The 27,701-nt window shown below is 55.0% G+C and overlaps 1 protein-coding gene and 1 long non-coding RNA gene across 7 annotated transcripts in view; both read left to right on the plus strand.

The window, feature by feature from the left end:
* Positions 1-544: 544 nt before the first annotated feature.
* COL18A1 (collagen type XVIII alpha 1 chain) overlaps positions 545-27,701 on the plus strand; it is a 40,260-nt gene continuing 13,103 nt past the window's right edge. Inside the window, exons 1-3 of one of the 6 annotated variants that reach the window (XM_065069283.1) lie at positions 545-846; positions 2,018-2,085; positions 26,954-27,498. In XM_065069283.1, the coding sequence (XP_064925355.1) occupies positions 560-846; positions 2,018-2,085; positions 26,954-27,498 (900 nt within the window). In that variant the 5' untranslated portion in view covers positions 545-559. Of the gene's footprint in view, positions 847-1,486; positions 1,577-2,017; positions 2,086-15,867; positions 16,031-21,964; positions 23,547-26,642; positions 26,692-26,953; positions 27,499-27,701 lie in introns of those variants that run through there. The other 5 variants (XM_065069286.1, XM_065069285.1, XM_065069281.1 and 2 more) reach the window with 5 other exon arrangements.
* LOC135579890 (uncharacterized) lies at positions 10,394-11,451 on the plus strand. The gene is made up of 3 exons (XR_010473767.1): positions 10,394-10,533; positions 10,607-10,726; positions 11,313-11,451. It is a non-coding gene; the product is annotated as an uncharacterized LOC135579890 (long non-coding RNA).

The raw sequence follows: 27,701 nt of genomic DNA on the forward strand, positions 1-27,701 counted from the left end.
CAATCCCATTAAAAGCCGGCTCACTTTGAAGAGACCGCCACTATCGGGAAGGATCATTTTCTGTTTTTAAGGAGATTTTTTTCCAAGCACCATCCTTGCCCCAGGACTCTCCTCCCACTTGCTTCTGCTCTCCAGGCCCAGCACCATCGCGACTCCTCCTGCAGCTCATCCACCCCTCCGAAAACCCTGCCTGAAATGGCAGCCCGGTGACTCAGGGCTGCCACGTGTTGCCTTTTGTGCAGCTCAGGTACTCTGGCAATGCACATCAGAGTCTACCTGGAGGAAAGGAATCCAGCTGTGGGAGAAGAAAGGGGCGGTAAATCACTCACAGCATCCAGCCAGGAAAGCATAAATTTAACAGTCCCGACCGCATGAAATCATTCTGCACCCAAACAAAAGGCAGCTTCGATGTCTATTCATTGCCTCCAGACTGGGGTCCTGCCGAGGGGCTGCCTGGCTTTGGTTCTTTGATGCAAGGCGTGGTTAAAAGATTCATAGCTAAAAGACAGATAGTGATAGCGTGCACCTCTGCGAAAGCAGAGCCGAGCAGCTGGATGTCATGGTTTATTCTGCTAGACCCAAACTGTGGCTCAGACTAAACACAGCCTCTGCCACCAGTGAATCACTTCTAGATCCCCTGGAAGTTTCCAGGGCTTGGATTTCAAAAGCTTGCTGCCGCGGGGCACTAAAATTTCTGCGGAAGACAAAGCAAGGTGTGGCAGGTTTCGTGGGGATTATCCTGCCCTCTGTGGTGCTGGTGCTGGAGGCAGATGAAAGCTGGGTTAAAGGGAGGAGGTGGAAGCGGGCGGCAGCAGCAGCTTTAACTCCTTTCCCTGCACAGGAAAGGTGAGGAACTTCAGTCCTCTGGCAAGGGCTTTCCTGGGATGGTGTCTAGGGACCTCCAGATCCCCCACCCTGCTGGGGTGCCAGGTTCATTGCATGAACAGCCAGAGTGGCAAAGAACACTCGTGGGGTTCCCAAACCCTCCACATACAGCAGGGAGGGGTGAGAGGCTGTTGGGGTAGGGAATGGCCAGGAGAGGAGGGCATGGGGTGCCCAGGTGGGAGCGCCCTTTCCTGGTGCCCCTGGGGCTCAGATAGGTAAAGGAAGGGGAAACGAGCTCAGCTCGCTGATTCACCCCCTCCTTCGAGACCTGACCTGGCCTGCCAGCTGAAACCCATGGGCTTGGTGGAGCAGGCAATGCTGGGGCAGATCCAGGCTGCCGGTGCCCTTTGGGGCCAAGGGTGCTCCCCGGCGCCCCGGGAAGAGGATGCTCCTTTGCGAGGAGATGCTCCTCGGGAAGCCGGGCCGTGTTCCCCCGCACACCGGCTGCGCTGGGGCTGGCGCAGAGCCCGAACGCACCAGGGGGTGTCCCCGAATCCCTCCCGGCTGCAGGAGCCCAGCGGAGGTGCAAACCCGGGGGCTGGGGGCGGGCTGAGCCCCCGCCCGCTCCGCCGCCAGCCCGGGCCGGGCCGCCCCTCCCCTCCTCTCCCCGTCCCTCCCTTCCCCTCCCCGCCCCCCGGCCGCGCCGAGCCGAGCCGCGCTGCCGGCACCGAGCGGGCACCATGCGCCCAAGGTGAGTGGCGGGGCCGCGGGGCTGGGGCGCACCGGGACCCCGGAGCTGCCGGGACTGACAGGGACTGAGACCACGGAGACGCTGGGGCTGGGGGGCACCGGTTCCGCGGGAACACCGAAGCCGGCGGGGCTGGGGGCACCGGGGTATTGTTGCCGGACGCCGGGGGCATCGGTACCGGGAGAATAACGGAGCTGGCTGGGCTGGGGGGCACCGGTGTACTCGCACCAGTACCGCGGGGACCGCCGAGCCACCGGGGCTGAGTTTTAACGAGACTCCAATGAACCGGTGTTGCTGAGGCTGGAGGGTGCTGGTATGCTGTCGGGACCCCAGAGGCACCGGTACCATGGGGATTTCCCAGCTGCCGGAGTGCCCTGGGGCTGCGGGGGTCAGCGCGGAACCGGCAGAAGGTTTGGGTAACACTTTGCTCTCCCCTTGCCACAGGTGCCCCCCGCGGCAGCTGCTGCTCGGGCTCTTTGTCCTGTTGGTCCCCGCTGCTTCCCAGGAACCGGGTAATGTGTGCGGGATGCTGGGGAGGGGTGTCCCTGCTGCCGTGCCAAGGGTCCCGGACCCCGTCCTTGTCCTGAACCCCCCTGTCCCTTGGGATGCGCTGTGAACGCAGCCCTGCTCCATGGCATGTATGGGGTTCCATCTTCCCTCGGGCCAAATGTTGCACCCAGTCCATGGTCCCCAAAGAGAAGGGTGATGGAGTAGGTTTCCCCTCACACCCTCCTTCAATGGCCATGTCCCTTGTGGCTGCTGAGGGTGGCAGAGTTGGGGTCCCATGTGCCCCATCTCATCAACGGAGCACTGGGGAAGGATGCTGGGAAAACACTGTGCCAGGCAACCCTTGAGAGAGGTGCCTGTCTGCACTGTGCTCAAGAGGCTTTACTGGGGTGAGAGCGGTTTGTCTGGTCTGTTCTAGTTGTGGGATGAACCAGATGGCGTTGCCCCAAAGTGGCCATGCTCCATGTGTTAGCGGTTTGCGCCGCGCCTACAGAAGTCCTCCCTGTGACTGCATGTCCTTGGAAGCTTTACCAGCCGTAGGAAGCCTCGGGCGCGTGCCTTGGGGATGCAACACCTCCTACGCCACTTGCCGGCTTTCCTCTGCCTTCGGGACTCCGTGATACAACCCGTTCATCTCACTCTCAAGCCGCTTGTGCCCCGTGCAGAGGGGAATTCATTGCTGACTCAGCTTCCCAGCCCTTCTTTCCCCATCAGGCTCATGAGCCGGTTCTCCCACTGCCTGAGTGCATGAGCTGCTGGTTTTCCTAGTGAACTTTACCTCCCCGCCGGGGAAGTTTCCTCCCGGCTGCCAGGCCGGTCAAAAGCCCTCCTCCCCTTGCAGCCGGTCTCTGGATGCGTGCCCAGTGTGAGGCAGCAAAGAGAGACGCTCATGGCTGACACAGGGAGCCCCTGACCCTGCTTGTGGCCCAGGAACCCCATTGCCAAAGCAGCTGAGCTGTAAGCATTGATCCAAAACTGGGTGAGGGTAGCTTTTCTCTGTGGTGATGCTCTGGTTATCTTCTGCTTGTGCTGAGTGTTGTCAGCTTGCCAGCATATTACGAGGCATGGCTCGTGCCCCTCTCTGGCATCACAGGCTGGGCGAGACATGTTGGGAAGTGGCTGCCCCAGGTACAGGCGAGCTGGAAGTTGGACAGGCGCTGGGCCGTGAAATCGGTGGATTATTTACTGGAGCAAGGCTTCGCGTCATCTAGGAACAGCTCGGGCACGGCTGCGCAGAGGCTGGCTCTGCTGGCGGCTGGGTCAAGTCGTGGAGGGGAAGAGAGGGGCCTGGGCAGTGGGGATGCCCAGCATCCACAGAGCGTGTCTGGGAACACTTGGAGCAGCTCTGGAAGTGCCCGAGGCTGGGTTTGTGACGCTGTTTTTTGTGGCGTGGGTGCTTCCTCAGGGACTGCAGGAACAAAGGTCCCCTTGGAGGTCTTCAGAGATGGGAACATCATTCCCATGTGAAATCCTGAACTGAGTATTTTAAGTCCCTGGAGACCATCCAGAATGGCTGAACGGAGCTGGAGGGCTGGGAGCTGGTTTAACAGAGGTTACTCAGAGTTATTTGTGCCCTTCCCACCCCCTCAGCACCAGCATCCCGGCTCCTAGAATGGCATGGGGTACGCAGGGCTGAGCAGGACTCTTTCCTGAGCTGAAGCAGCATCTGTCCACCTTTGAACAGCCACACTGAGGGACCCCAAGGAGGTTTCGTGTGGCATGCGGAGGGGTTAAACATCAGGGGAGCACCGGCGGCACCGGTCACCCGTTTCACCCAGCTGACTTGGCCGTCTCCCAAATGCAGGCTGCGAATCGGGTTTTAGAAGAATTTGCAAGAGGGCTTGGTGTGGCTTTTCTTCTTTCTTTCATTTTTTTTCTTTCCTTCCCTTGGTTCAATGTCCAAGGACGGCAGGGCCTGTTCTGCCAGCCCTCCTTTGTGATGGCTCCTGGGGAATGTTTGCTCTGAAGGCCATCTTGGCATGGAGATAACCTTCGTGTTTATCTGCCTGCCTTGCAAATTTGGGGGCTTAGCTGTCTGGAGCTGGTCTTACCTCTTATCACCATATCTCTGTGATTCCTCAGCAAGGGCACGTAGCTACATCAGGGATGGGGATGCTGTGGGACCACTTCTGAGAGCATGTGGGGTCTGGGGCATGTGTAGGGCTGTGGATGTCCCCTGTGCAGAGGACAGCAGCCTGAGCTGTGTCAGATGTGGGGGAAATCCCCATTCCCAGGAGCAGGGGACATGCCTGGGACAGGTCCCCAGAGATGGGGCATCCCCACCCTTAGGGGATTCCCAAATTGGCCAGGGTTGCCTGACTTAATTAATTTTAACTTGCATTGAGTTCCTCTGTGTCAATTTGGGGTGGGGATGGGCTGGTACATCAAGGTCTCAGCTGGTGATGATGTCAATGCAGCTAGTACCTGGGAAGCTGATCTGCCTCCTCCCTCTCTTAAATATAGCAGGTGCTGGAGCTGCTTGCTGATGGCATAGAGGCTCATGCTTGATTTTATTTCCATCTTCAATGGCCTGTCGGTCTCAGTGGCTGGGATTCTTTGCAAGCACATGCCTTCAAAGATGAAACAGGTGCCGTGCAAAGCGATTTACAGCCTGTGACATAACTGCTTTGGCATCGGTGCCTGGGGATTTCTGACAGGTGGATCAGAGCTTTCGCAAACATTATTTTAATAATTTCATTCTAAAGACTAGGAGAAAGGGCTGTGGGAAATCAGCTGTGGGCAGCACCCACCTGTATGGGTTCGGCTTGGGGAGAGTTGGCACCTCTCAGCTCCGACAGCACCATTTGGCTGCTGAGGCCCCTGGGATGGGCTGGAGCAACTGGAGAGGATGCTGTGCTTAGGAGGCTCTGTGGACTCACCTCCTTATCAGCTGGCAGCACTCCTGTTTGCAAAACCTTATCTGGGCCGCCACTCTCTGTGTGGGAGCTGGTGGGGAGCAAGAGCTGCCCTGGGCTGCTGGTAGCTGGAAGGAACCAAGACTGTGCACGTCTCCCTCCTGGATGCTCCTGGTCCGTCCCCTGGCAGATGGATCCCATCCCAAGGTGAAGCAGCCCTGCTCAGGTGACACTCTGGGGCTGGAAATTCAGTTTAAAAAGAGACTGTGTGGTCCTACATAGTCACTGTGCTCCCAGGCAGGAATTTTCTTTACTTCCTTCAGTGCAAGCAATGTATTCAAGCCTTTTTCCTCATTTTCTCAGTGGTTTGCAGCTCTGTACTTGGACTCAGTCCATCCACAGGATCCTTCGTGCAGAAATCTGATGTGATTTTGGGTTTCCTTGTGCAGAAAGAGAGCTCAGTCTAAGTCTCTCCTGGCCTTGTGTGGCTGTGGGTACCTGGGAGCTCCCCACTGTTGTCTGTCCCTGGGAGGATGGAGAGCCAAGCTGCTTTTCCCTATGACCTCTGGAAGATCCTGCACACACACTACCAGATCCTGGAGAAGTGGAATTTCTGCTCTGAATAGCAGCCTTTTTGTGACATTGCTTTTGGCTTGTAGCTGGAATAACCTCTTCTTGCAGTGTTCATGTCAATGCAATTTTGATGCTGTTAAATAGCAAACCCGAGCACTTGGAGAGGATAGAGCAACACGTTTTGCAATCCCATTTTAAGTGCTATCACAAGGCTTAAAAAACCCCAGGCTGATAACTGTGTTGCTGAGAAACAGTCTTTTCTCTAGTGAGGGGATGTTGCTGCTTCTTTTTAAGGAGGCACTAGCATGTGGAGCAGGGAGTGAGCATGAGGGGTGAGGACCAATTTGAAGATACATCCTCCCATGAGCGTGGAGCCTCCTGAGGACCTGGGCACGTGGCTGCCATGGCCACCACTGTTTGAAAAGCAGCCTCCCGGGCAGCCCCAAGGGTGTCTGGTGGAGCTGAGGTCTGTCACCAGTCCTTTGGGATAGTGAGGGAGAGCTGTTCTCACCACAGCTGGTGCCATGGGATGCCACTGTTTTGTCCTCCAGCACATCTGGGGCTTGTTGCAGTGGCTCTGGGGGGAAGCTCCCAGGCACATTGAGCAACCTGCTCTTCTGTGCAAGCCCAAGGTGTCTTGCCCTTGTGCATCTGCAGTCTTACTAATTTACCTGCTCTTGCTTTATCATAGAATAACAGAGTAGTTTGGGTTGGAAGAGACCTTTGAAGATCACCTAGTCCACCCCCATGGACAAGGACATCTTGTGTTAGATCAGGTTGCTCAAAGCCCTGTCCAGAACAATTTCATTGATGGGATATCCATGGTTTCTCTGGGCATCCTGTTCCTGTGTCTCACCACCCTCATCATAAAAAAAGTCTTCTTTATGTCCAATTTAAACCTACCATCTTTGTTTAAAACCATTGCCTCATGTCCTGTCACTACAGGCCTGGCAAAGAAGTCTCAGTCTCTCCACCTTTCTTATGAGCTTCCTTTATGTATCGAAAGGCTATAAGGTCTCCCTAAAGTCTTCTCTTCTTCAGACTGAACAACCCCAAATCTCTCCGCCTGTCTTCACAGGAGAGGTGCTCCAGTCTTTGGATCATCTTTGTGCCCTCCTCTAGACACGTTCTAACAGGTTCATGTCTTGCTTGTGCTGGGGATTCCAGGTTATTCCACCTTCCCTGCCTGGAGAGACGCTCTGAGCTTGAGGCTGCTTTGCACAGGGTGATGTCTCTGGGAGGATACATGGAGAGAAGGAGAGGGAGGAGGGATGGAGCTGTGCAAACTGCTCCTGGGGTGCTGGCGGGGCTGCTGCTCAGCTTTGCCAGCGAGGGCTTCCCTGCACCTCACTGCTCCTCCTGTTGTTGGGCATGCCTGGTGCTGGCTTCTTTCCCACACCGTTCTGGTCTGCGGCGACTGCGAGAGATGATGCTCTAAGCCCTGAAATAACAATCCCAGTGAGTGCGCTGTGTCTCTTCCAAACTCTGATAGTTTACCAAGAAAAGAATTAATTCTGGCATTTCAGTAGAGAGTTCAAAGCGCTGAAGGAGACATCTGGGATTAAATATCGGATGTATATCAGCAGCCCAGAGGTATGGGATTAATAAAGCATTTTAACGATCTTCTAGCGTATCTGATGACATTTGAGAAAGCGTTGGAGGTGAATCCTTTTCAAGAGCATCCTGCACATCTCTCTGGCTGTGTATGCAGCCTGGAGGCAGTATCTTCTGCAACCGATGGGGAGGCCAGTGCTGGCCTCCACTTCGCTCCATCACTGGGTGTTCTCACATGCTCTCCTGTCCTCCAGCCATGTTCCTAATCCCCTGGGTACCAATGTATGTGGAGCAGCGGTGCTGCTGCCCTTTGGGAAGATGTGTCCTGTCCCGCTTGTGTTTGGAGGAGGTGCTGATGGGTGGGAGGTAGTGGAGAAGAAACCTGCAATAGTGTTGGCTGGTACTAAATCCCCTTGAATATCAGGGAGTGCGAGAAAAGTCCCTTACTTTGTGGTTGGAGGAGAGTATGTGGTAGCAGCATGTGTGTGTGTTTTGGCTTTGATGTAGGACTTGATTAGCCTAGAGAGCTTGTTGCCAAAGATGTAATTGAAGCGAGGAGCTGAATGGGATTAGAAAATGGTTTGAACATTTGTACAACTAATGGGGGCTTCTGACATTGCCTTAGTGTGGATTTGGAGCCACTGAGGGAAACGTGAGAACAGAGGCTGTGGGTGTGGGGAGAGCAGGAGTGGGCTCGAGGGCAAGAATAGTTCATGTTGGGTGGAAGCGAGCAAAGAGCAGAGAGGGAAGAACGTGGTGTGGCAGAACCAGCATAACCCGGGAAACTCGTGGCTGATACACTGTGGGTGCTGTTCATCTGGATTTGGACTAATGCAGAAATGCTCAGACACTCATGAGGCCATCTCCTGTTCTTGAGAAGTCTGGCTCTGCTCTTAAGGACAGAGGAACCTTCATTAAAGAGAAAGCTGTTGGGTGTCTTGTTGCGATGTTGAAGCCTGATGTCCTGCATCCCTCCTGGTCCTCAGAGCAGGACTGCCTGTGGGGTGCGTGGCAGCTTGGTGGCACAGCTGGTGGGTTTCCTCCTTGGTTCCCGGTGCATTTGCCAGCTCTGCCTGCACGGTTGAGCATCTTGGTGTCGTTCAGCATGTTCTCTGTCTCTCTACTCAATTTCTTTCCCTGCGGGGACATGCAAGAGTGGACAGTGGGCCAAAAAACCTCAATGGTCTTGAGACGTGAGCACAGTTAATAAATCCTTTAGGGGTGAAGGGGTGGTTCGTGCAAACCAAAGCTTCCCCCACCCCAGGGCTGCTCCGGGACAGGGCTCCAGAGACTTGCTGTGCTCCCGGCTCTGACTGGCAGTGCTGTTTGGCAGGAGCATCCTCGGCACTGGGGGCTTTCTCAGTGAGCAACATCTGGTCCGGAACATCCCGTGTCTACTGGTTTGTAGTTGAAAAGGTTGCTTTTGTGGAATTTTTATTGCTTTTTTTGGCATCATGTCCCAACCCTTTTCTAAGATGGAAATAGGTCATTAGTGGGATTTTATTGTATTTTTATTTTATTCCCAAGCTCAATCAGCTGGTTTCCTCCTCCTCGGGGACTGGAAGATCTGGCTGTTCCTCTGACCCTGTCCCCAGGTTGTGGGAGGCTGCCTGAACAGCCTGGGGTGGGAACAGCAGTCAGGATACTTGGATTCTGCAACTCGTCAGCCTGGCATCACCATTCCTGTGCTCTTCCCACTGTCGCTGCTAGCATAAATCTTCATCAGCCCAATGGCCCCTGAGGCTATCTCCAAGTAAGGCACCCTCCTCTCCTCCAGTAAACGCTGTAGTCAAACAAATTATTTTTTTTCCCACCCTCCTCGTTAGTCTGTAACTTAATTGAGTCAGGGATTGTTGACTTTTGGATAAACAGCACCTTTTCGATAACCCCAGATAAGCTGTCAGTGCTCGCTGGCTGCGCCCATGCTGTGGATGGATGGTGGCCTGGGTCCCGTCTGATTTCCCTCTGTCCCAGCAGCATTCCCAGCACGGTGCTGAGGTGCATCACCTGCGGAGGCAGGTCTAGGATGGATTTTGATGGGTACATGAGGCCTTGGCCATCACTTCTGCTGGTGGGTCCCAGGCTGCTGCTGCTGGATCAGGGGCTCTGTGTTTGTTCTTGCTTACAATAGGCTGTCATTTATTGAATTGGTGGTGGTGTGAGATCAGGGAGGGCGAGGGGTTGCTGAAAGTTGGGGAGATGTCCCCACTGCCATTTTGGGACCTATATGTCTAGTGAGATGGGTGGTACAGGGGCGCTGCATGTTCTGCTGTGTCTGCCAGCAGTAGGACTGACAGGGTCTCCACAGGAAAGGGGTGACATGGACCCTTTTCCTAAGCACCTATGGTCCAGGTTGGGGAGGTGACGCATGCAAGTCAGGGTAGCAAGGCACCCATGACTGTGTTAGGGTGAAGGTGAAACAGTGTCTTGTCTTGCTCTCAACTAGCTCCTTTGAGTGTGAAGGCATCTTTTTTGTGCAGTTCTTCCTCTCTGGCCCTGAACTGCTCTTCAGAGGGGCAGGACCCTCATCTTGGGGAAACCTTGACAGGGGACTGGGAACAGCCGGAGACCCTGGACTCACACGGCCAGCCTGGTCTCAGCCACTCCTGGGGTTCCTTGTCAAACCCCAGCATGGGATCATCTCCTCGCTCCCTCCTGGGGAGACCCCTAGGACACCTGCCCATTCTGCACATCACCCCCAGGGATGGGGTACCCGTAGCCTTTGGGTGGGGGGCTGTGCTATGGCAAGGGGAGTAGGCTTGCCCATACTTGGGACCCACAGGTGACACAGAGCCCAAGACACCTTTTGTTACCCTCTCTGTGATGCCAGCATCTACCTAGCGGGGTCCTGAAACCGGCAAAGGGCTTGTAGTGGCTACTTGCCCACATGCCAAGACTGTAAGTCTTCAATGCAGCATTTGTTAGCACATGGTTGTGATTAATAATGGCTTGCCTTGCTCACGAGATGACTCATGCTCTGCTGTTGAGCACTGGGTCATTTGCCCTGGGGAGGGGATGAGTGCTCTCAGAGCCAGGAGGACCTGTGTTTTGTAAGGAGGTGACCTCCCACTGTGCCACGAGTGGGGTTTCTCTCCCCAGAGCCCTGGCAAGGAGCTCACAACATGGCTGTCATCCTTCCAGGCTATGTAACATCATCTGTGATGGATGGAAGGGGCCAGTGCTGGGCTTCATATCACTCCGTTGTTCCATCTCTTCTCTGCTGTCTCAGGATGCTCTGAGCGGCTCTCCTGACTTCCAGCCACACTTCTCATCCTTGGGTACCAGTGTTTATGTGGCATCAGTGCTGCTGCCCTCTGGGACCATGTGCCTCATCTTGCTAAGAGCCAGTGCTCGGAGAAGGCACTGATGAGCGGGAGGTGGCATGGAAGAGATCTGCAATTTCAGTTGGTACAAAATCCTCTTGAATATCGAGAAGTGTGAGAAAATCCCTGACTCTGTGAATGGAGGAAGGTGCGTCACAGCGGCAAGTGTGGGGTTTTGGCTTTTAATGTAGGACTTGATTAACCAGATGTTATTTCTGCAGCTGTTTCAGGGACCTCTGTGCCCGGGGCTTGCTGTTAAGTGCTGGCTCCTCAGGAACGAGTGCTACAGCCCTGTAGTGAGCCTGGAAAGCGGCGGTCACAGGGCCGCTCCTGGCAGAAGGGTGAGCTGTCCCTGTGCGTCCCCATCCTGTGACCCCACTCAGTTTGGCCTCTTGCCTGCCAAAGCCACTGGAGGCCAGGCTGGGGATTTGCTCTCTGGGTGGCTTTTTGCAGGGACAGCTTGCATCAGGCAATACTCCTGGTGTAGGGGACAGTGACACTGTCAGGACAAACTGCTCTTCCCTGGGTGACCTGTCCCAGATTTCCTCGAGGAGGGTGGTGAAAGGTAAAATTGTGGGGTTTAGGTTTTGTCATTGGGAAGAGAAAAAATTCTCTGACGGAGGTTTCTAACCTCTTCCCACCAGATAAACAGGGCATCATCCGATAAAAACATGTGGTGTTTTATTTTAACAAGCTATCTCATCTTTTTGGTGGGAAGACAGAGACATTGGGCCACAAAGGCAGAGGGAATTGGGGTGTCCCAGCGTCTCATCCATGCACGGTACCTGGTGGGCTGGGGTGGGCTCTCTCCATTGCTTTGCTCAGCAGGGCAGGAGGCAGGAGGGCTTCAGCACATGGCATCCTCTGCAGCTGCTTGATGGCTTGAGTGAGGATGCCACTCGCCAAGGTCAGCGTTTGCTCTTGCAGGGACTCTTACAGGGCCAGGCTGGAGACAGAGTGGTCCCCTCCCAGCCGGGATGTGGGAGCGTGGTCCTGGTTCCCACTGGGTCTGATTCAGCATTGGAGCTCAAGGGCAGACACACCACTTGCTGCCAGCCTGCCCCAACAGCACCTGAGGGGCGGGTCTCCTCATGGCATCCTGCAAGGCTGAGACACCCCCCGGGTCCAGCCGGCCACCAGCTGCTGCCGACGTTGGTTGCTTCTTCCCCACCTTTTCCTTGGGCTCAGCCGAAAGAGTTAACAAAACCATTTGAGAGGGGCCCCCAGAGGCAACTGCTGGAGGTAATAATCTTCTTTCGGCTCTTTTTTCTTTTCCCCTGCTAATTGCGGAGTTGACATCGTCCCCTCTCATGAAAGGCTCTTTTGTCGACGGGGTTGCTGGGCAAAGCCTGGGCTTGGCAGCAGGTTGCGAGACCCGGGTCCGTCTCCTGCACATCCCTCTCCGGCAGCAGGTAGTGAAATGGCTCTTTCAGCAACAGTGATGTCCCTCCCTCTCTGGCTCTCATCTAAAAAAAGAAAAACAACTTTACAAAAACCCCTCCTTTTAGCCAACGGCGCCTGATTTTTGCCCTGGTTCCACCTCACGAGCGTAGGGAAAGGTCAGCCAGTCTAGACGCTAATCCGTCAAGTGTTGTATTTCTTCACCCGTGGGTGTCCTAGCAACAGGATTAATGCAGTGGTGTAAGGTGAAAGTTGGCGGGGTCCCTCTCCATTTCCAGACTGGCCGGGCAGGGGGAGCCCCGGGCTCTGCCGGCAGCTTTCGCTGCTTGGCTTTGGTCCAATGGCCGGGAAATTTGGGGAATGGGCAATGAAACAGGCTCATGGATGTTTTGGCTAGCCAGCAGATTGGGGAGTCAGTGGTGAAGCATCCCTGTCCCCGCACTGACACCAGCCCTTCTTTGGGGAGTGCACTGGGGGGATGCTCTGTGGCCAGGTTGCACCAGCTCCACCATGATCACCCTGGGACCTCGGGACAGGCTGTGTCACTGTAAATCTGACTGTCATGGTGGAAATGGGTCTCCCAGTACATCCCTGCACCTCAGTGCTTGGGTCTCCCAGTACCTGCCCAACGCCTGGGCTGTGCAAGCAGTTGCTGTGCAGGAGTTGCTGTTAAGCTACCAGCATCTCTTTGGCCTCAGGGTGTTGCTGGTCTGATTTGGACTGATGAACCACAGTTGCATGAACACCAGTAAAAACCAGTTTACATGGGTAGGGAGTAAAAAATGTTTCCCATTTATTTCATTTTGCTATTTCATCTTTTTGTTGCCCTGTTGCTGTTGAATCTCTTGATGACCCCAGTTTGCTTCCAAGTGTTCCTGGAGATGCTTCACTCTCCATGCTTGGGTTCAGGGGTGCAGCCGGTGCCACTGTATGTCTCCCAAACATCCAAAGGGTGGTAGCGCCGTGGGTACCACAAGGTGTTGGTGGGTGCCATGCAGCCAGAGCCAGCAGTCAGAGCCCCCCACATACGTGACATGGAGGCATGGGGCAGCTGCCTGCTGATAACATTGTCCCATTTTAATCTTTTAAGCCCTTCCTCTGCTTTCCCCATGGCCCCTTCTGGGCTTTCTCCTGCCTTCCCTTCCTTGCAGAGGGGCCGGTGAGCATTTCCCCTGCAAGCCAGGCAAGCCTTTGTCCCTTCCTTGCTACTCCTCCCATCCTGTTGTTCTCCGATATCCCTGAAAAGATGGGTGCAAAGCAACCTCCTCTAGCAAAAACCAATTTAAAGAACAAAATCTGGGTTTAATCTTTACCCTGCAGCCATATCACTGCTCTGGCCAAGCAAGTGATGGAGAGGAGTCACGGCCGGCCGGGTACCAGCACAACCCTGGGAACTCCTCCAGTTTTCAGCATCCCTGAAAGTGGGGTGCTGGTCCGGTGGTGGGGGCTCAGCTCCAGAGGTGCTGGAACCTCTGTGCTCCAGCTGCTGGCTTTACTGCCTGCAAGCGGCCACACGCTTTAATTAGGTGAGGGGCTGGCGGTGCTCCAGGGCTGGGAGAAGGGGGGTTCGTTCCGCACAAAGCCCGGCTGGGCGCTCAGGGGACAGGCTGTAGCTTGCCTGGAGTCCCATTGCGTAGCTCCTCCTGCCTACGTGGGGTTTTTTCTGCAGCTGGGATGGGTTAAGTGGGGTTTTAGGAGTGGTTTCTTTTCTCTTGAGTGCTTAAAACAACAACAAATGAAAAACCCCACACCAGCAAAGCAGGCCGGTGACGCGGCAAGGAAGGAAAGATGTTGCGCTGCTGATTTACGGGGCTTATTTTATCTTTACAGGTCACTGCTAGCATTTGTGGAGTTGGCCCTGCTGCAGGAAAAACTGGTTTCCAGCTTTCCCGTTAGGAAGAAACTTCTGCAATTGTGTAATTAAAACGCAGAAGAAAAAAACAATCCTGTAGCAGCTGGTTGTGGTGCTTGTAGCCGGGTCCTTTGGTGGCTGCGTGTGTCCTCTGCCTTGCTCTGTCCTTGGCTGCGTTGCCTGCAGCCTCTGGCAGAAAAAAAAAACAGGCTTTTTTTTTTCCTGGTCTTTCTGGCTCATGTACCAGCTTGTAAAAGAAAAAAAATAATCTACATTTTGACCATGGGAGTGTTTTAATCCATCTTGAGGCGGTTTCCAGTATTTTTTTATCACCTTATCTGAGCTGGTGCTGTCACTGGGCTAGAGTCTCTGTGGGCTGGGGAGGTTGGGACCACGACTCCCCCATCCCATAAATGAGAAGTGATTGATCTGACTCAGCCCCATTGCAGTTCCTTGGCAGCAGGTGATGATGGGGGAAAAGACCCCCTGCTGTTTGGGGCACCTTGAACCCCGAGTGTGGTCATCTGGAACAAAACCATCCCAAGTAGCCTCGTTTTTTTAGGGATGACTAAAAGGAGGTCCCCCAGTGACGTACCAGTGTGGCTCGCCCAGCCTTTCCAGCCCGCCCCCTCTCTGAACCCTGTGGTATGTGAATTTTTGCTGGTGTCAGAGGGTCGGTGGCGGCAAAATCCCTCTCGGTTAAAGGGTGGGAATACCAGTGTGTGCAGCTTGGGATAATTACCAGTTGTCAGCAAAACAATAGTGGCATTGTAGGGCAGGAGCGAAGCGAAAGGGCCCCTGTCTTGAGCGTAATGTTACTTTTCTATTTACGTTGCCATAGTCTTTGCTGAGAAATGGCCCTATTCTCTCTAATCCTCCTCTTCAGGCATGCCTGCTGGTTTTTTGTGTGTGGTTTGGTTTTTTTTTTAACCCTTATTGTCCCAGAAAATGGCTCGCAGGGACACATCTCCATGACCCTGTGCCATGTGGTGGTCCTTGGCTGGTGGCAGCGGGATGCTGATGTTGGGGACAGTGCTCAGGATGGGACAAACCTGCTCTTGAATCCTCATCTACGTGCAAGGAGGAATACAGTTTACCCCCATCCTTGTTCTTGACATCTGTCGCGTTACAGTGCTCAACTCTGGTGCATTAAAACTATTTATCATCATTGTATTTTGCCTTTAAAAGCAAGTGATTTTTTTGAAAAAAGGAATAATGGGGCAACTGATGGCTTTTGATTCCCGTCTCTTGCTTGTCCTTAGGATTAGTAGATCTCTTGGCCAGTGTATTTGGTTTTTGGTTGGAGAGGGAAGATGTTTTCTGTCCTGGATGAAGGTCTTGTTGTGTTTCCCCTGCACTGAAGGAAACAAAGATACCTTCTCTCCAATTGCATGGAGCAGCAAAGTAGCCACTGACAGCATCAACCTGTTTGACCTCTGGTGATGCTTGAACTTTCTCGAAAGAGATGAATGTTGCTTTTTAAATACTTGCTGTGCCAGTGGAAAGACAGACTATCATGTTGTCCTGGTAGTGAGTGGGGGATTTCAGCCTTGGATGACATCAAGTTGTGATTGCTCAACTTAGTTTCAAGACATTCAGCTGATTTATTTTTCCTTCAATGCTGGGACATGTGCAGCAGGGTAGGTTCAAGGGCTGGATGACACTTTCTCTGTTTAAGTGGCCCCTCATCCAGGCTGCTAATTAAATAGTCTGCTGAGCATCTCGCCCCCTTGTATCCCCTCCTTGGGGGACCGAAAGTTGTGGTGTGAAGCTCAGTGCCCAGCAGACGTCCCTGGGATGGGATGCAATGGGATGCCATGGGATGCGATGCCAAAGCGGGATGGCCAAGCTCGGCTGCCTGGAGCAGGGGAATCTCCAAAAAGAGCAGGGAAATTATGCCAAAGTCAGTGGCAAAGGCAAGTGTCGTCTGAGGAGTGCAGAGAGGTGGAAGGACTGTGGAGCAGACAAGGAGTCTTATTATGAGCACGGCTGGGGGCTTTGGGAGGCTCCAAGCTAAACAAAGACCCCGGCGCTGCAGGGGGCAGCTCTGACAAGACCGAGGTGGGTTGGATGAGCGTGAGATTGCAGCTGAAGTCCAAAAGCAAAACCCCCTCCTGGATCCCTCTTTTCTTTTCCATTCCCTAGCAAAACAGTGCTTCTCGCAGCAGCCTCATGAACTTGGATTTTGTTTGCTGCAAGACACACAGAGGATGAGGTTTCCCTTGCTATAAAGCTGCAGAGAGGCTCTGTAAAGCATCCACAAGCTGTGGCAGTTGCCTCTTTCAGCAGCATGGACCAGCTATTATAGCACCCGGCATCCCTGGCTTGCGGTGGATGTAGGACAGATGCTGTACCATAGGATGGATGCTGTACCACTCCATTGTAGCTTCAGGTACTACTTCATTTAGTAGCTTTTCTGTATTTTGTCTGGTGATGTTTTTTTCTTTGTCTTAGCCATGCTGGTATTTTCATCTGTCTTAAAGTCCTGAAAAACTGAGAATGAACAACGCACATCTTTTGTTGTGCAGCCTTCAAAGCTGGTGCAGGGTTACCCTCTGGCAGCACTCTGTGACTTTGGTGTCTAGCATCCTGGCATGGTACAGGGCACAAGCACAGTCGTGGGGTGGGCACTATGTCCCACTGGCCCTTTCACAAGCCGTCTTGGTGCCCAGCCCCCTCCATGGCTGGAAATATGCTCGTGGGAGTCGTGTCCTGACATTTTGGGCTTCATTGGCTTCTCTACTGCATGATGCTTGAAGGCTTCATTTGGGCCCTGGAGAAGTGTACGCTGCCTGGGTGTCTTGTCGTGCTCTTCTGCACCTTGTTTTGTGCTGATATGCAGGTTGTGGTGGCATCGAGTCAGCTTGCAAACCCTCCACCCCAGCCCTGATCTCCCCTTATCCCATGGCACAGCATCCATCCTGTGGCACGATGTCTGTCCACAAGCCAGGATACTGGGTGCGTTGGTCTCCCTGTATTTCTAGGTAAATAGGTGGCTGGGAACAAGGATGTGCTTCCCAGCTGCAGACCTGCTCAGTCCATTGCGGAGATGGGAAACAGAGCCCCCTCCCCAATAAGTGGGGCTGTGAGGGTGGTTGCGGGTGCTGCCGGAGCCCCCTTGGCTGCGTGCTGGGGCAGGAATGCCAGGAACGCAATTGAAATTCAGAGCTTCCCGGGAGTGTGGCTCCCAGGCTGAGCGGGGACCCTGGTAGGGGGTGATTCTTCCCCCTCCAAGGAGCAATTAGTCTGTGAGGTGATTTATTAATGCAGTGGAGGGTGAGTGAGGGGGTTGCATTCCTTCCTTCGCCTCTCCTCGCCTTATCTCCGGGCTGTCGGTCGGCCCGGGGGAGGCAAGTGATGGGAAGCAGAGCTGGTAGCCTCTGCAGGGGCAGGGCAGGGGCTGGTGGTGGGGCTGGGGGCTACAGGTCACACCAAGCTCCCCTTGCGTTTTAAAGACCTGTTCTCACGTTTAAAGACCTCCCTTGGGTTCAGCTGTGCCCAGAGGTTGATGGTCCCTCTCTACTGCCCATCCCCTGGGCTGCCCAGGGCACCTTGCAGGGTGGCCAAAGTCACTCCAGCCACAGCTCCCTGCCCTGGCTGCCAGATAAACCAGGTGCTGCCTTGTCCTGCCCATGTGGATGGGAAAAAAGGGGAGACCAGCATCTCTTGGCTGTCCTTTCTCTGCTCAAGGCTCCCTATCTTTGCCGGAGGGTAATGAGTTACAAGGCAAACTCAAGATGCCTTTGGTGAGACCTGTTCCCCGGGGGCTCGACCCCTGTCGGTATTTTTAGCCACACTTGGAAGGAAGGCTGTTTGCTTTGCGCTTTGCTCGCACTGCCCGCTGCCATTGCATGCATAATTTCCCATGAGGGCTGACAAATTAAAAATTCTCCTTAGATGCGTAGAATGGATGCCCCAGAAGCAGCGGGTGCCTTCATCTCCACTCAGTTCGGGAGTGGGAGGAGGATGCAAGGGGTCTGAGCACAGCCACCCTTCTTCCCCCGCCAGGGGTTATTTGGTGGCTCCTTGAGGCAGTTGTGACATTTTCACGGTTTATCTTATCGAGGAATTTGCTGGGAGGATGTTTCTGGTTGTCCATGAGTAAATGTTTAGGAACGCTGCGGTCCCGGGGGCTCGGCGGTGTTGTGCAGCGAGAGGCAGGGGGGAAGTGCTGGCCCAGAAGCAGGTTGTGGCAAACATGCACCTGCATCCCATTCGGGGCTGTGATGGATGCTGTTGCACACACCAGCTTGGCCCTTATACATGCTCATCCCCAGCCTTCCCGTCTCCCTGTCTGTGTGCCCAATTTGGGGGCCAGGTCCCACTGTCTGTCCCCATCTGTCCCTGGGTGCTGTCTCCACATGGGACGTCAGCGGCTGGGGATGTGGCAATATCCTCAGTGTGGGTCTTGCTGGGAACCTTTTAATTGTTGTTTGGGCTTTTAGATGAAGAACGGATTAAAATCCCAAACATCAACAGGATTTATAGATACCATCTGCTGCTGACAGTCACTGATTTTTTCCGCTCGGTGCTTGAGTATCCAGTATTTTGTGCCGATGTCAAGGTTTCCATCCTTCCTTCCCCACCAGCATCTGTGGAAGCGTAAATGTACAGATTTGGCATTGGCAGTGGTCCCAGGTGCTTGCTCTGCCATGGTTTTGTGCCATTCGGAGACAGAAACTTTCTTGAGCATCCTACAGCAATGTTGTCATCTCTGGTAGTGACCCAGCAAGCTTTCGGCAAGCTGCTGAAGTGCTGGTGGGCTCGGGAAAGGTTGTGGGGCTGCGGTGTGTTTGTATCCCAGGGCTGCCCCTAGATATCCATCCTGCTGGTCCCAGGGGTCATTTCATGTCATACCCCCAATGCAGTGCTGTGTGGGGGTTGGTGTGGCTGCTCTGAGGGAACTTGGGACGTTTTAAGTGGCAACCAAAAGCAAGAGGCAATTTGCAGCCTTCCTGCCTGCTGGCTGGGGGAATGAATCCTGAGCTGGACTTGGCAAACAGAAAATGGATACATATAGCCTGGTAAGGGGTGAATTTGTTGATTAAAGCCCCCAATTGCTAAGGGCAGCTCCCTGGGAGCTGTGCCATGGGGATGCCACGAGCTTCACCCCCGCTGGCTCCAGGGGTAGAGATCAGTTGGGGGTGCCCTGGGGAAATCTTTCCCTCGGTGGCTCAATCTCTTGGCAGTGGGATCTGCTGTTGTCATTAAAGCCCTTTCTGCAGCTGCACTTAATCTTTGGGCTCAAAGCTTCCTGCCCAGGACATCTTTGACTCAGGTTTCCCCACCAGCTTGTGGAAACCTTCCCTTAGGATGCGAACGGGGGGAGGAAAGAAGCTGCAGATGATGGGGGATCCCTGCCTGCATCCCCTGCCTGCATCCCCTGCCTGCATCCCCTGCCTGCATCCCCTGCCTGCATCCCCTGCCTGCATTCCCTGCCAGCACTCTGTCAGGCAGCACCCTGCCAAAACCGCGGCGGGTCCCTGCCCGCACCCTGGTGACCTCTGGGCTTGTGGCCAGGATAGAAGGGGTCCTCGGTGTAATCAGGCTGGGTTGTCACCCCTGATGAGGTGTGGTAAAATGGGTCTCCTGAGGATGTTTCCACGCTCTGCTCGGCCTGAGGCTCCCTCTGCTGTCGGTCTGCCCATCCGTTTGACCATCTCTGCCTGCCCGGCTCTTGCTGAGAGTCTTGCCTTGGACTGTGGAGGGACGTTTGAGCTGAGCTTAGGCACGGTTCCTCTTTTTTTCTTTCCCTCCCCCGTTTATCCCACCTCTTTAATCCCCCTTTTCCCCAGTTTTTCCCTCCTCCTCCCACCAGCTCTTTTTTCCTCCCTCTTCTTTTTTTCACTCTTCTTCCCCCCCACTTCTTGCTCTCCCTTCCCACCCCCCCTCTATTTATTTTCCCCTTTTCCCTTTTCATCTGGGACAGAACTGAGCCTGCAATTAGCAGGGCAGCCTCATCCCTCTTCCCCCCTTCCCAGGGGGACTGGGCTATACTAGCAGATGCCGGACCGTGGTGGGAAGACACAGGCAGCCTGCTCAGGAGAGAATTGGGACCAGAATGAGGGTCCAAATTTGCTTTTAGAGAAGTGGAAGGTCATGATGATCTTCCGGCAACGTGCAAAGTGATTTTCGAGAGCCTTTAGCCTAGGGGAGGCGAAAAGAAGGGGCTTTTCTTCTGCTCTGCCAGCAAGCCAGCTGCCGTGGCTTCTCTTTGGGAAATACTTCTCCAAAATATTTCCCCAGCTGGTACGTTCCTTGTCCCTGACTTGCTGCTTGGTTTGTGGCAGAGCTGGGTTAGGATGCTCTAGTGCCATTGGGCTGCCCTCAAAGCCCTCATTTTAAAAATCCCAGGTCCCTTATTTTGGAAATCCTAGATCCCTTGTTTTGGAATGCCCCAAAAATAAGGGCTGGCTCCTTCCCCAGGAGCCTCTGGTGCAGAGGTGTGCAGTGAAATGAAGATCATTGACTTAATGAGGGGATGTCCTGCACGACTGCTGTTTGCTGTGCTATCATGAGCTGCCTAATCCCAGCAAAAGAGAGAAATGGGATTTTTTTTTTTTTCCAGTGTCTGCACGCACTGGGGGCACCCCAGCATGGTGTCACAGCCAAATCCCTCCTCGCTGAGACCAGGTGTCTCATCAGGGCTCGTGATTCTCCGTGCTGGCTCTGGGATCTGCCATAGGGGTGCTGAATAGCCCTGGGGGGCTTGGATGGTATCCCCACTGTGGGCTGGCACACACCCCACTTACCTCCCCATAATTTGGGAAAGAGGCTATGGGGACACCTAGCTCCTCCATCTGTCCTCCCCACCGATGGGAGAGTAGCAGCAGGCCCTGGCATCCCTCTTGGACGTGCTGAGGATGCTGGAGGGGGACCCGCATCCTGCCAGGGTGCTTCACCCTCGCCCCAGGGAAGCAGAGCTGGGCGCAGCAGGGTCCCGTCTGAACACGCCGGGGCGGGTTGGCAGGCTGGCTCCTTTCATCAGGTTGATGGGAGCACACGAGCTTCAGGGGGGCCATATGGAAACTCTGACATACGGACAAAAATGCGTCCCGCATTCGATTCGATTTGTCGTGGGCTGTTCCACAACACGCTCCCCTAACAGCATCAGTTGTGGGGAAAGCCTATTAGCAATGGTATCCTTGCTGTGCCAGCTGCCATTTTAAGGGAAAACTCACCCATATCGCTTAAAAAGTCACATGGGAAACATTACATAAAGCAAAATAGAAATTTGAGCATTCATTTCAGTGCTTTCATTGAATAGTTTAAAATGGGAGCAGTGGGAGAGTCACGTCCCTTCCCTCTCCATATGGCAGGACCATAATACTGCAGACCATGGCTTTCCTGGCCATGCAGAATGCCAGCTGTGGGGACCTGAAATTGTCACCTCCCTGGCAATGTACCCTCTTAGGAACACTTTTTAAGCCACTAAGGTGACTTGCTGGATGTCATGACAAGATTGTCATGGCAGTGCGGTGCACAGGCACACTCCATCCATGCAGGGGACTGGGGAGACGGTGATCCCCGTGGACAGGAGTCATCATCTATGGAGGAGGGTAACACTGAGGTAGGGAAATGGGCCAGATAAGTGGATTTTGGAGGATTTTTTTTTAAGCTGAGGCAAAGAGAAACTTAATTTTGGGGGGCATGGGAGAGTGCCAGCACTGTCCAGGGGAGATTTGCATCCCAGACTTTAGGGAAACTCAAGTGCTCGAGGCTGTGGTTGCTCAGACCTCCTGGCTTCAAGAGGTCTCTGATGGGGATGTTGCAAGCACCCCTGTCACTGTCCTGCCACAGCACCTGGGGGGTCATGGCTCCGTAACCGAACTGGGAAAGCAGCTTGTAAGCACTTGACTTTTGGGACTTGTTATGTTTTGGGCCAGTGGAAATCTTGGAAATGTTTTCTGGGATTTTTTTTCCTTTCTTATTTGATATTGCTCTGAGATTATAACCTTTCCCTGAGACCTGGAGGAGCAATCACTGCATGTCTTACCAAAGCTGGGCATCCCTGGGGACTGTCTATGTGTGACCCCCCTTTGTGTATGCCTCTGAATACCAATAGTTTAACCAGAGCTGCTGAGCAAGGAGAGAGGATTTAGGATTTTTCTGGTCAGGAAGGAGTTAAAAAGCTGGCAGCAGCAGCTGGGACAGGCAACAGGGTTTGTTTGAGGGCTGGCTCAGCTCCCAGAGATTTTGGGGGGCTCAGGTGGATCCCCAGCCAGGCAGTGGGGTCCCCGGGGGGCTGTGCCGGCTGCGGGGAGGCTGGCGCAGGGGAGAGGAGGGCTTGGCAGGGCCAGCGGCGCGGCCACTCCTCCCGCTCTGCTCTGGTTTGTGAGCTCTCCGGGAGTCTGGCCGGGGCAAAACTCCTGCCTCTTCCCTCCTTTCCTTCCTCTGGCCTCTCTGTTTCGTCCTCTGAAGCAACAGGACTCATTTTTCCTTCCTAATGGCCCTGGCCCCATGTTGCTTGGGGTTTCTGCTCCTCCTGGCTTGCTGCTTCTCCTCCTCCGAAACGCAGCTCCTGGACTGGATTTGGAGCAGCAGAAAGACCACAGGAAGCACGGCGGCACCCAGCAAGGGAACCACAGCACCAGAGCTGCTCGCCTCTGTGGCAGCTCCCACCCCCAACACATCCACGGGGACGCGGGGTGACCAGGTGGAGGGGGACATCACCACCCCGCAGCACTGGGAGCAGGATCCTGGCACAGTAGCACCCATGGGTGAGGGGACCGTGGCTGAAAACACCGAGCAGTGGGACGGGAATGCCACAGGGCTGGTGGAGAGCACGGCACAGCCAAGCATCGCTCCTCCCCGCAGCACGTCACCTGCCCCCGGCCAGGATGCGGCTACCAGCTCCACTGAGGACCTGCAGCTCCTAGGGACAGGGACCACCAAGGACCTGCAGCTCCTGGGCACAGGGACTGCTGAGGACCCGCAGCTCCTTGGAACAGGGACCACTGACGACCTGCAGCTCCTGGGGATGGGGACCACCAAGGACCCACAGTTCCTTGGGACAGGGACCACCGAGGACCCTCAGCTCCGTGGGACAGGGACCACCAAGAACCCACAGTTCCTTGGGACAGGGACCACCGAGGACCTGCAGCTCCTGGGGACAGGAACCAGCAAGGACCAGAAGCTCCTGGGGACAGTGACCCCCGCAGTGATGGGGATACCGGTGTCCTTGCAGAGACCCGTGGGTCCCTGGCCAGGTAGTGCGCCTTTCCCTTTCTCACCAGGTGATGATCCCCACGAGCAGGTGGTGCTGCCCCAGAACCCCACAGCACAACCACCCCAAACCCACCATGGAGCATCGCCCGCCCCACCGAACCTGCAGCGTGGCACCGGGCGCTGGGGGCTGGTGCTGGCCGGCATGAATGGGAGCCGGAGCCCTCCGTTGCCTAACAGGAGGTTGACTAACAGTGTGGATCCTCCTCTTGCCGATAACTCCCGTCCTCTTGGGTTTGATTTACTAACCTCCGCTGCGCGACTCTACAGTAGCAGTGGCGTGGGGCTTGCAGCCTTCTTACCCAGACTGATATCGCCGACTGGCCATTGCCTGCCCATCCCGACCCACCTGCCCTTCTGCAGCGTGCTGGGCACCCACCATGTCAGATTACCAAATTACCTCCGCCACGGCAGCGAGGTGGAAATTCGGGCGGCTTTGCATGATTGGGAGGGGCTGCTTGAATCGCGGTGCCATCTCTACGTGGAGTGGTTTCTCTGCTTGCTCCTGCTCCCTGGGTGTAGCGCCTCTGTCCCTGTAACCCCCCCGCCCTGCCAAGGCTTCTGCGAGGCCGTCAGAGACCAGTGTTGGATGCACTTGGCCGGCGGCCGCCTGCCTCTGCCTTGTGATGCTCTCCCCAAGGAGGATGAAGGGTATTCTTGTGTATTTATTAATGCTTCTGCAGGTAATGTGGCTGGGTGATGCATGTGTGTTTGTCTGTCTCCCCTCCTTAAACCCTCCCAGGTCTTTAGGTGCCAAGGGATACTTCAGACTTGTCCCAATGGGATACTGCTGAGTCCAAAACCCTCTTTCCATCTACCTTCAGCATTTTCCCACATCACCATCCTGTTCTCAGGCTGTTTTACCTTGTCCAGGTTAAAAGGCACCATGCCAGTGCCAGGACAAGAGATGCTCCCCGAGCACATCACGCTGACGTTCAGGGCTGGTTTGCAGGTGGCACTGTGGTCCCTACCAACCACAGCAACAACTGAGGTCATGGTGGTGAGGAGGCTTCAAGGTGACCCACGGCCATGCTCGCATGCTCCCCTCTCCCTGAGTGGCCCTTTGCCTTGGGGTTAATGATTTACCCAACGGCTAATGTTTGATCCCCCCTGCTTGGCAGGCGGCAGAGGTTACTTCGCCTCCGGCTTTGTAGTTGGGTGGTTGTGACCCTTGTGTGTGTCAGCCAGGGATCGACGTGTGCCTCTTTGGCAGGGGGTGAAAGGAAGAGAGCGGCAGGGTGGGGAGACAAGCATTTGGAGAAATGCACATCGGCGTGTAAGAGCAAGGACAGAGTTTGGGATGAAAGCAGGAGCGGGAGCTCGGTGCTCCCCCCGCTGAGCCCTCTGAATGGGGCTGTGTTCCCACACTGGCCCCCCCATGCCCTCGGGTGACAGCCCGGGGCTGCCGACAAGGAGTGGCGAGACACCCGCTGCCGTCAGAGGGGTGATTTAGCAGGGGGCTGGCAGACAAGGGTCGCACACATGATCCCCTCATTATCAAAGCGTCTCTGTTCACCAGCCGACCCCGGGGTGTGCAGCAGGGTCACGAGGATGCTCTGGGGGAGACACATACTTCTGGATGGGCAGTGTCAAGAATGGGTTGGGAACGTGGGGACCATGGTGCACCCCATGGAGTGACTTGAGTTGCTCCTGTGTGCTGGGGGCTCCCCCGTATCCCAGCCTGCTGAGAAGGTCATGGCAAAGTGGAAAGGTGGCTTGGAGCATTCCTGGGGCATTTTTGGTGGCAGTGGAAGCAAACGGCTCAGTCACTGCAAGCAGCGGCATCCCTGCAGCTGTCCTGTGCAAGCAACTGTCCCAAAACCACTGTGGCATCAGCCATCTCTGGCTCCCCATGCTCTGCAGTGCATGCTGCTGGTTGGTCGTGGGGAGGATGGGTGTGATGTCTGAGCTCTGGATGCCCTTTGGAAAAAGTAGGCATGGCCTGAAATATTTGGGTTTGGGAAGGAGCACTTGGATTTTTCAGGGGAGCGGGTGTTTGAGAGGCTCTTGTCATACTCATCCTGCTCCCCCCCTCCAGCCTCATAGCCATGGCCACCACCTGCTTTGCACCTTGCACAGGAGAGAGATGTGTCCTTTTGTGAAGCGCTGGCACCCAGCTTGCACCCTGGGCTCGGAGGCGAGTGGCATGTTTGGAGAGGAGGGGAGATCTCAGAGTTGGCTGAAACACTGTGGGGAGCGTGGTTGAAAACTGCATCACTAACAAAAGCCTCTTTCAGCTCGTCCCCCGTCATGCTGAGCCCTGGAGGCAGCCGATGGCTTGTCTGGCTGCAGAAGTTGCAGCACTGACTTTTAGACCCGTCCAGACCCCTGGGAGGAAGCTCTGGTTTCCTCTTCCCTTAAAACTGCTGTGAATTTGGCTTCCTCCAGCCCAAGATAAGCTCCATCCCTGCATCTTGACCTTTGCAGTTGGCTTGGCCGCAGCTGCCTGCTGCAAGGGGGATGAGGCAGTGGGAGTGAATATTGGGGCGTCTGAACATGGGGTGTCTAAAGGGTGGGTGCCAAGCTGGGGCTCACTGCAGGTCCAGGGGAGACCGCTCACTTGCCCCATCAGTTTTGGTGTAGGGCTGCACACATCTGGGTGTGAAAGGATGCTGGGCTCAAAACAATGCTGAGCTCCATGATCCAAAGATCCCGGTGGGCAGCAAGGCAGAGGGGCTACATTGAGGATGGGGATGCCCCATGGGGAAACCCAGTCAGAGTGCAGGGCAGATGAGGGGGTTAGGGCTGGTGCAAGACCAGGAGGGAGGTCTCCTTGCAGAGGGGTTCTCTTTTTTAGGGTGCCAAGGTTGGGAGGAACGGGGGGCTTGGAGGAGCAGAGTGGGTGCAGAATAGTTTCAGAGCGGCAGGCTCAGTGGGTCTGGGGTCTGGCAGAGAGAAAACTTGCCCCCACCTCTAATTGGTCTCATTTCTGATATCTCCACTGCCAGGGTCCCTGTCACGGGGCTGGCACTAGGACTTGGCAGTGGGGGGAGGCTGGGGATGCCCCACATCTACAGGTACCCCCAGGCTTGGAAGAGGCAACCAGGTTTCCATCTCCTCCCACCATCCCAAAAGACATGTTTTCCTTCCAGACTGGGCAAGGCAGGGCTGATTTCTTCTTCTTTCTGTTTTTTTTCTTTTCCCCTCTTCATTTTTTTCAAAAGCTCTGGAGGACAATGCCTGGCTCCAGAGAAGGGTGGAGGTTCCTGGCTGGTCCTCCTGGACTCAGCACACCTCTGATACTCCCCCATCACTCACGGGGGAGTTGGGGACATTGAATTTTCTCAGCTCCTGCTCCTTACTACAGATGGGGCTGAAATTGTCTCTGAGCATCCATTAGACCACTCCCAGTGTGGAACCCTTGGCCATTTTGTAGCTGGGGTGGTTGGGTTTCCTTGCTCCTGGGAAACATGGAGTTAAAAAGCACCCGGCTTTCTCACTCCCGTCGAGTTGGCACCCGCCCGAGCAGTTGACATAGGAGAGGAGGAATCCAGCGCCCGGTGTGTGGGCGATGAGGATGTTCCTACTGCCAAAACAATGGGAGCTGGCGTACAGAGGGCCGGCTCACCCTGGCCAGATGTTCAGCTGCGTCGGGTCGGGTAGGAGAGACAGTCCTAAGCAGAACTTCCCCAAGTGCCTTGAGAAAAAGGAGCTGGGAAAGGAGGCGAGCTCCAAATTGAGATCATCTGCAAAGCTGGTGGGGCATGCCGACTTGAGCCCTGTTTCCAGGGTGTTGCAAGAGGATGGCTCTGATTTATTCCCAGCTGGGGTGACCTTGTTGAGCTTCTCCTGGGATGACATGGGGGGGCCTCTGTGACCCTGGAGCAGGTATGGGTGCAACACACTTCCTCGTGGCTCCGTGGTTTTTCAGCATCCTGGTGCTCCAGGAGGAGCTCAAGGAGCATTGCTGCCTTGGCCAACCCGCAGCCTGAAGGAAAATCCCATACCCGGGGGAAGGCGAGCGGAGATTGTTGCTGAAGAGCGGAATTTGGAGGAAACATGGCCAGTAGTGTCCCCCCAGGGTGCCTTGCTGAGAGTGACCGTACTTGCCAGGCCATTTGTGACCATCCCCTTCTTCTTCCTCTTGCAGAGAACCTGAGCGCTGAGGTCAGCCTCCTGGAGCTGATTGGAGATCCCCCGCCAGAGGAGATCCTCAAAATTTATGGCCCTGACAACAACCCTGGCTATGTCTTCGGCCCCAATGCCAACACGGGACAAGTGGCCCGGTACCACCTGCCAAGCCCTTTCTACCGGGACTTTTCCCTCCTGTTCCACATCCAGCCCACCTCGCCCCGGGCCGGTGTGCTCTTTGCCATCACAGACTCCTCGCAGAGCATCATCTACATGGGCGTCAAGCTCTCGGAGCTGCAGGCAGGCAAGCAGCAAATCATCTTCTACTACACGGAGCCGGGCTCACCAAGTTCAAATGCAGCAGCCACCTTCACTGTGCCCACCTTGCTCAACCAGTGGACGCGCTTTGCCATCAGTGTGGAGGAGGACGAAGTCATTCTCTACCTAGACTGTGAGGAGCATGAGCGGACCCACTTTGAGCGCTCCCCAGATGAGATGGAGCTGGAAGATGGCTCTGGGCTCTTTGTTGCTCAGGCTGGAGGAGCTGACCCAGATAAATACCAGGTAAGACCTTGGGTCACTCCAAGAAGCATCTCCAAGGAGAAGCCTGGGTGAGGCTGAAGGGATGTGACACCAGCCTGTGTCTGTTGAACCAATCTGTTTGCCCAGAAGACAAACCAGTGGCCACACTCTCCGTGCATCTCTGGGGAAGGAGATGCTTGAGATAACGGGGAAAGGTGGCTTGGGATGCCACCAGCTTTATTGTC

This window comes from Columba livia, chromosome 7 (assembly GCF_036013475.1).
Source record: "Columba livia isolate bColLiv1 breed racing homer chromosome 7, bColLiv1.pat.W.v2, whole genome shotgun sequence".
NCBI lineage: Eukaryota > Metazoa > Chordata > Aves > Columbiformes > Columbidae > Columba > Columba livia.